Source organism: Epinephelus moara, chromosome 13 (genome assembly GCF_006386435.1).
Source record: "Epinephelus moara isolate mb chromosome 13, YSFRI_EMoa_1.0, whole genome shotgun sequence".
Lineage (NCBI taxonomy): Eukaryota > Metazoa > Chordata > Actinopteri > Perciformes > Serranidae > Epinephelus > Epinephelus moara.
The window spans coordinates 36,827,461-36,834,955 of record NC_065518.1 but is presented as its reverse complement, the minus strand read 5'-3'; the positions used below and the strand labels follow the sequence as shown (position 1 = coordinate 36,834,955).

Sequence of the window (7,495 nt, the reverse complement as noted above, 5' to 3'; positions counted from 1 at the left end):
TGTCGTATGCTGTAAAGCCCTGTGAGGCAAATTGTGATTTGTGATATTGGGCTTTATAAATAAAATTGAAATTGAAAATTGAAGGAAGCATGGAGGCTCTCCACAACTTTTTGAGAGTGGAAAACACATATTTTTGGTCAAATTTGATCTTTCATATTATTTAGAGGGTGACATTGTGTTTTTTCTGGGTTTTGACCCCACACAGTGGCGCCCCCTGTTGGATTACCCTCGGTTATGGTAGTAGAGGTCAAGAGCTTTCCAAAACTGTTGTAACACATTTTGTTGCTGTCCTGTAAGCCTTCAATTTCAAGGTTCAAAGGTCATTCCTGAGGAGCAGGGACCTCACACTGTTTTCATACTGATATATGTTACTCTCTAGGCTGAGACCTTTCCAATGATGTCTTCACTGTTGTCCTAAAAGTTTAATTTTCATCTTGCTCCAAGCCAGCCCCTTTCAGATGTAGTTTCTCACACCGTTTTCAGGGCCAACTTGGATAAAATCAGAAAAACATGTATTCAGGGGTATTTACTGGCCAAATGTGTTTAAGATATTGATGACTGGCCTATGCACAATCATACTTCTCATTCTGGACCAGTTTACACCATTTTGAGTTTTTCCCCATTATCAACATAATGTTTTATATAAATAGGGTTTGGCCTAATCAAGGTTCAAAAGTCAATATTTCAAAGCAGGAGCCATTTACAATCTTCATACTGACATGTGTTACTCTCCAGGTCAAGACCTTTCCATTGATGTATTTCATTTAGTCCTACGACAAAGTTTTGATTTTCACATTTCACGGACACAGCCTTGCCCAGGCTAAGATTCAGATTCATTTGGAGACTCAATGCATGAAATGAAAGCTATTTTGCTTTTTGTATGTATTTGTTGAAATAATGACACAAATCACATAAATAATATAATATATATATTATATATAATTTAACATCAAAATTACATCAATTAATCAATCAGTCTGTCTTGTTATGATGAAGTCAGCTGTCAGCTGAAGTTACTACTCTTGTGGTACGAACAAAAGTGAACAATTCTAGGTGGCTTTATCTGAATTTACAGACAGTAAAAATATCACAAAATACATTCGTAGTAAAAGTGCACCTATTTAGATTCTTAGTATACAAATTATAAACAATAATACAAATCATATGTATAAGAAGGAACACAGCCAGCAACTGGTATATGTTATTGCAAAAGAATTTATTACATATCTATCCAGATATGAAAATTGAGGTTATGCACTTCATAAAGCAGTTACATAAAATCATTTAACAGAGCTGATGCTTGTCAGAAATTATATGAAATGCATCCAACTCAACAACAATAACAATATAACACAATGACACACAGTGTTGGAGAGTAAAACTTAATACATAGGGTTACTTAATACATTTTTATTACCTTCCCAACACTGGAAACAAACAATTTAGCAACACATTTTGGTGTCAGATTTGAACGTTGTCTTTTGGCTCCCAGGAGTTTTTCCACTTTGTACCACTGTAAGACAGACAGAAAGATGGCAAAAAGTATTTCTTTGACATTCTAACATTTGAAATATGTACCATGCTGACACTATACTACTTACAATGACACATGGAGTCTTCAGTTATATATGCATTCTATCTTTTTATCATCAAAATACCCAGGCATAATGAAAGTGCAGTTTAAGCCCATTTTTTGATGAAGATGTAACTGCGTAACTAACGAAGTTACTAAGTTACTGAGTGTGACAAAAGTGCATTACAATATATTTATATAGTAAAAGACATATATCACAAGGCTCCTAATATAAGGTAAATGTTTATTTTGAGTTAATGATTAATGTTCCCATTCCTTTGATGTTATTGTGACATTGATGCCAAAAAATATTTATATAACATCCAAGTCTGGATCTGAAGCTTTAATGATGTTTTGAGATTGTAAAAAGGACTACACTGATTTAATGTCAACACAGTTTGATATGAACTGAAAATTTGCTTTCAAACATCAGAGATATACAGTATACAGTAAAACTGAACACACCCCGGGTCAATGTCACTAAAATGTAGTCCTGTATCTCCTAACCACCGCTGAAACTGTGTTTGGGCTTCTGTTCAGTGGCCTACTGATGATCTTGCAACCTCTCCCATCTTTCAGAAGTCTCACAGTCTGGTCTCTTACTTGTTCAGGTAATTCCTTACAATGTGGAGCGACGTTGCATTAGACACAACCCTGGCCAAAACTCTTTTCTAGTCTTGGTGACCACTTAAGGCGCTTTACAAAGCAAGTGAACATTCGCCCCATTCACACTGGCTGAGGCTACCGTATATCAGAATATCCATTCACCCACACTCACACACTGATGGCTATGCCATCGGGACCAATTGGATATGGAATTGGGCAACTGGTTCAGTATCTTGCACAAAGACACTTCAACATGTAGACTGGTCGCCCTGGTCACAGATGTACACACTTTTATTGGTCAGTTCAACCTAAAAATTAAATTTACATTTTTTATTTTATTTTAAATCCAATACACTACACTGCCCAAACAGTATTTGATATCTTTGTGGAATGCTTGACGATCAGACTTTGCTGTCGCCGATCAAACTGCAGTTTAAGTTGATAAAAATGTTTATATTTTGTTAGTTCTGTTCCCCTAACCCAATCACCATCAGTAAAGTAAACTTCAGATAACATACACACCACCCAGAGCAAGGTTGCCACTGCACCAACACCTCGACACAGCCCTTAACAAGACAAAAAGAAACAAGGTAAAATTAGTTATATTTTCTTTCAAAAAATGAACAGTAAATACAACCTGAAGTCCAAGTGATATCAAATAATAAAGTGCAATATGGCTAAAGACTGGCACTCTCTTTTTAAACAAAGCACCTTGACTTATTTCTGTTGGGACAATTACAGTGTATGGTTCCAAAGAGTTATTTTCATCATCATGAAGATGGGGGCATTCTGAAATGAATGAAAAGATGGTAATCATTTGTTAACAGACATCTTCTCAATATTGCCATGAGGAAAAAAGTTCAAACACTTCTAATAACAAAAATGACTGGTAACTGTTAACAACTGAACAGGACGTTTTTTCAATGATGTTACAGTAACATGACATGGAAGGAGGACATTTTGGAGATAAGGAAATTCGGCCAACACACCACATGAGTTTTTGTTCATTTTTTTTTTATAAAAATGATCAATGTGATGATTTTTGAAGTCTTTCAACAATACTCACATGCCGATGCTGAGGTAATCATTGGTTGCTATGATTATTATTTTTTATGATTATTATTTTATGATTATTTTTCCTCTAAATACTGGCCACAAATAGATCCATAACTAAAACAACTTTAATGTAATGTGAAATTCCCATTTAATTTTGTTTTAATGCTGCCACACAACCAGATTACAGAGCAGCTTCCTCCCTCAGAATGTGACATTTCTCAGTTCATCCTCTGCACTTCATTATAAAAAATAGTTTTAATTACTAAAAAAGGTTAAAGGTTTTTGGTGAGTAACTTTAAGGGACTGCAACTTAATTTTGCATAGAAACTTGTGTTGTAAAATGATAATAAATTAATCGTGAATTTTGTGCAAAAATATATCAGTTCAGACAAATCTGGGGTGCATTTTCCTAGGTAACATTTTTCATGGCTCGCTAAATCATAATGAAGAGCATTCTGCACTACAAAGATTGTAACACTGGAAAATACTAATTTGATTTCACATCTGACCACTGCTAAAATACAACAGTGCATCATTTTTTCCCTTGTTGAGCCATCATGCAGGTGTGAAAGCATCCTTAAAAGTTCTGAAACATAACCGAAACTGTAGATTTTTTGGCTACACAGCTATTGGCTATTTCAGCTACACTACAGTCATGTTACAGAGGGATGTTTTATGGATAGTATGAACATGAGGAATGATCACAGCAACCAAAAATTCTTTGCATGTAAATATGAACATGTGAGTATTAAGCTTAGAAAAACTGTGAACCTATCCCAATTGTACCTACATTACTCATCTTTTATTTTACCCCAAAAGAACTATGCTGAGGTACTATATTATCATTCAGTAACTTGCTATAAAAATAATGTTTTATATATATATATATGTATAAATAATGTTGCATTTTACGATCATTTGTAGAGATCTTGCCTGATCAAACCACATTGTTCCTTCATCTGAGAAAAGGCTAGAATGAGCCTGATCTAACTGAAACTGATTAACAAAGTAAATTCAAACACAGTTTGGATTCACAGAAACACACACATACCACTAGTGTCTGCATTCCTTCTTAATTTTCTTTTCCGCGAGGAGCCGGACACTGCAGATGGGATAGACACTGACGGAGAAGATGGGGTGGACACTGGAGGAGCAGAGGGTGTGGATACTGGTGGAGCAAGGGAGGTGGACACAGGAAGAGAACAGGGGGGGGACACTGGAGGAGCAGAAGGTGTGGACACTGGTGGAGCAAGGGAGGTGGACACAGGAAGAAAACAGGGGGTGGACACTGGTGGAGCAGAGGGTGTGGACACAGGTGGAGCAAGGGAGGTGGACACAGGAAGAGAACAAGGGGTGGACACTGGAGGAGCAGAGGGTGTGGACACTGGTGGAGCAAGGGAGGTGGACACAGGAAGAGAACAGGGGGTGGACACTGGTGGAGCAGAGGGTGTGGACACTGGTGGAGCAGGGAGGTGGACACAGGAAAAGCGAGGGAGGGGGACACAGGAAGAGAACAGGGGGTGGAAACTGGAGGAGGTCATTAACACACAGGTCCAAAAGACACACACATGCACAAACAGGACCTATACATGCACAAAGTGGAGGGATGTCAGAGTGAGGGGGCTGCCTTGGTCAGGCGCCCCGAGCGGTTGGGGGGTTCGGTGCCTTGCTCAAGGGCACCTCGGCAGTGCTCAGGAGGTGAACTGGCACCTTTCCAGCCACCAGTCCACGCTCCATATTTGGTCCGGACGGGGACTCAAGCAGGCGACCCTCCGGTTCCCAACCCAAGTCCCTATGGACTGAGCTACTGCCGCCCCAATTAAAAGAATGCAGAGCTTTTAAGTAACTGAGTAATCTGAGTAATCAAACTCTTAAACCTTTTTTTTTTTGGTTTATTTTCATTAAAGGCGTACCATCCATGCATTGTTAGTTGCTGTTTGTAAACACATCATTCAGAGTTGGCACCTCTTAAACCAGCACAAAAAAGGAGAGAGAGAGAGAGAGAGAGAGATAGCTAGAGTTATTGAAGATTTGTTGTCTCATTTTTAATCATATTCTTACTCACATCCTAATGTTAATTGTCTGCAAAACTCACTAGGGATATTAAGGAAAATGTTTCACAAGAACAAGCAATGATTTAGACGCAGATAATAAACAGTGAACATTTGGGCCTTGGCAGAGATCTGCACTCACCAAGTGCCAATCTAGTTTTCTGATTGTGTGTGTAGCTCAGCTGGGCTGGGTCTAATGGGGGCTTAGACCCCTGAGTTGTACTGTTTCCTCCCTCTGTTTAAGCTTTATGTATCTACAGAAAAATAACAAAATTATTGGCTGAGATACATGTGACTACAGGAGGAGGAGATTGATATGACAGACAGACAGAACGTGTCACTTTGTTCAGCTGCCCACTTGCTTTTCGTGGTTTTAAATAGAAGGGATGGTCAGCAATTCTTAAAAGCCCCCTTTAGTCACTTTATCCTGGTTCATGGGCTGAGCTCTGCCATGCCTCTGTCAAACAGACACACAAAACTGCAGCTCTTTACACTGTCCATCCACGACACTGTCAGAGAATAGGGATGCCACAGTGAGATCATTTTCCTACCTGTTTTAACGTCGGTGTTAGCACTTACTTAATCATTAATCAAAAATGCGTCTACAAAACAAGACAGCAGTCATCTTCTGCATTTTTTGACAGTGGATTAGTTTAAAACATTGCAGTATGGGAGTATAGGAACAAGAGGGAGCAGCCACAGTGCTGTTAGATGAACAACAGTGCAGTTAGATGAACATCTGCAGGCAACACATTGTGCACCAACTTCTTTTTTGCTTTTCGCTTTGACTCTAATTCCTCCAACATTGTCTTGTCGTTCCAAGTCTTCTGACTTACATACACGTATTACTAATAAAACCAAAATGTGACTTCTGCTACTTTGTGCTGTGACTCTGTTACTGCTGCTGTGAAGAATAGTCACTTTCAGTTTATGAATGCATGTTGTCTGACTAATTATTGATAAAAGAACTGCCGGTGGGGGCAGTGGGCATCGGTATATGCCCAAACAGATAGCAATACCAGTAACATACACTACTACTGCAAACCTAACAGAGGGCAAAGGAATGATGTAGAAAGCATGTGATGTAATTTGTGAGAGCGTGGAGTAAAAGATGCCAGCTAGGAGATGATGAAAAAATTATTAACAATATAATATTATTACAATGTTAGCCTTAACTATTTTCAGTAGCCCTATTTTCCACCAAAGACATATTCCCATAGAAATCTCTTGAGAATGATTCAGAGTGATGGAGACATTGTGTCTTGAGTGATGTTGATGGGTTTTTATCATAAAAATGTTCATGCACCACAACCTAAATTCATCTCCTTTGTCTTGGGATCTTATCTGAGGACAAATAAGATTACCTGTACATGCCATGTGATTAGAGAACAAAACTGTTTGCTTTGCAAAAACATGTCGCTACCATTGAAATAGACATTTTACCACTATGGGATAAATCAAGAGTAAATATTCAATCAATCTGTGGGGACACAGTTAAAGACTAAAGATTAACTTTGCTTTGCTATAAACAAAAGTATGTCATTTTTTCTTTTTAAATTCATCCTGGATTCACTATGGATTGGGTGTTAATAGGACATGAACATTTGTGTACATTACCATTAAGGAGATTTTCATATATCCTCTTTATTGTGACAAGGGCATCCTTAGTGTCCTCTGTGTTCATTTGCCATGGACAGAGGCACTCTGCCACAAAGCCGCCTGTGGTTTTCCTCTAAAAGTTCCCATTTGTGGAGCTGGAACAAAGTTGACACAAAATCAGAAGACTGAAAATTAGAAATATATAAAGTCAGACTAATGCAGAAAATGTATGTTTTATGCTTTGGTAGAAAGCTATACATTGAGAGTCAGAGTGGAGTAACATTTTCTGAGTAGCAATGTCAATAATGTCTTGAGCAAAAAACGAAACACACACTTAAATGCTATTCAAATTCAGTGAGGGACAAGAGAAAGATGCTTCTGTGTATCCGTACATGTGAAAGCACTGCTACTACTACAAACTATATCAGAATCAGAAACTGTCAGATGTGGACATCAATCAATTCAATCAATTTTATTTGTAAAGCCCAATATCACAAATCACAATTTGCCTCACAGGGCTTTACAGCATACGACATCCCTCTGTCCTTATGACCCTCGCAGCGGATAAGGAAAAACTCCCCAAAAAAACCCCTTTAACGGGGAAAAAAAA

The 7,495-nt window shown here is 38.2% G+C and overlaps 3 protein-coding genes across 7 annotated transcripts in view; 1 reads left to right on the top strand and 2 right to left on the bottom strand.

Moving 5' to 3' along the window:
- Positions 1-7,495, top strand: part of LOC126399933 (glucagon-like peptide 2 receptor) — a 346,627-nt gene that overhangs the window by 93,992 nt on the left and 245,140 nt on the right. The window lies entirely within an intron of this gene.
- Positions 1-7,495, bottom strand: part of LOC126399962 (germ cell-specific gene 1-like protein) — a 122,228-nt gene that overhangs the window by 33,886 nt on the left and 80,847 nt on the right. The window lies entirely within an intron of this gene.
- Positions 1,219-7,495, bottom strand: part of LOC126399955 (uncharacterized) — a 107,731-nt gene continuing 101,454 nt past the window's right edge. Inside the window, exons 2-5 of one of the 4 annotated variants that reach the window (XM_050060321.1) lie at positions 4,287-4,915; positions 2,891-2,968; positions 2,702-2,745; positions 1,219-1,513 (exon numbers count right to left, since the gene is read on the bottom strand). In XM_050060321.1, the coding sequence (XP_049916278.1) occupies positions 1,400-1,513; positions 2,702-2,745; positions 2,891-2,968; positions 4,287-4,776 (726 nt within the window). In that variant the 5' untranslated portion in view covers positions 4,777-4,915 and the 3' untranslated portion in view covers positions 1,219-1,399. Of the gene's footprint in view, positions 1,514-2,697; positions 2,746-2,890; positions 2,969-4,286; positions 4,916-7,495 lie in introns of all 4 variants that reach the window. The other 3 variants (XM_050060323.1, XM_050060324.1, XM_050060322.1) reach the window with 3 other exon arrangements.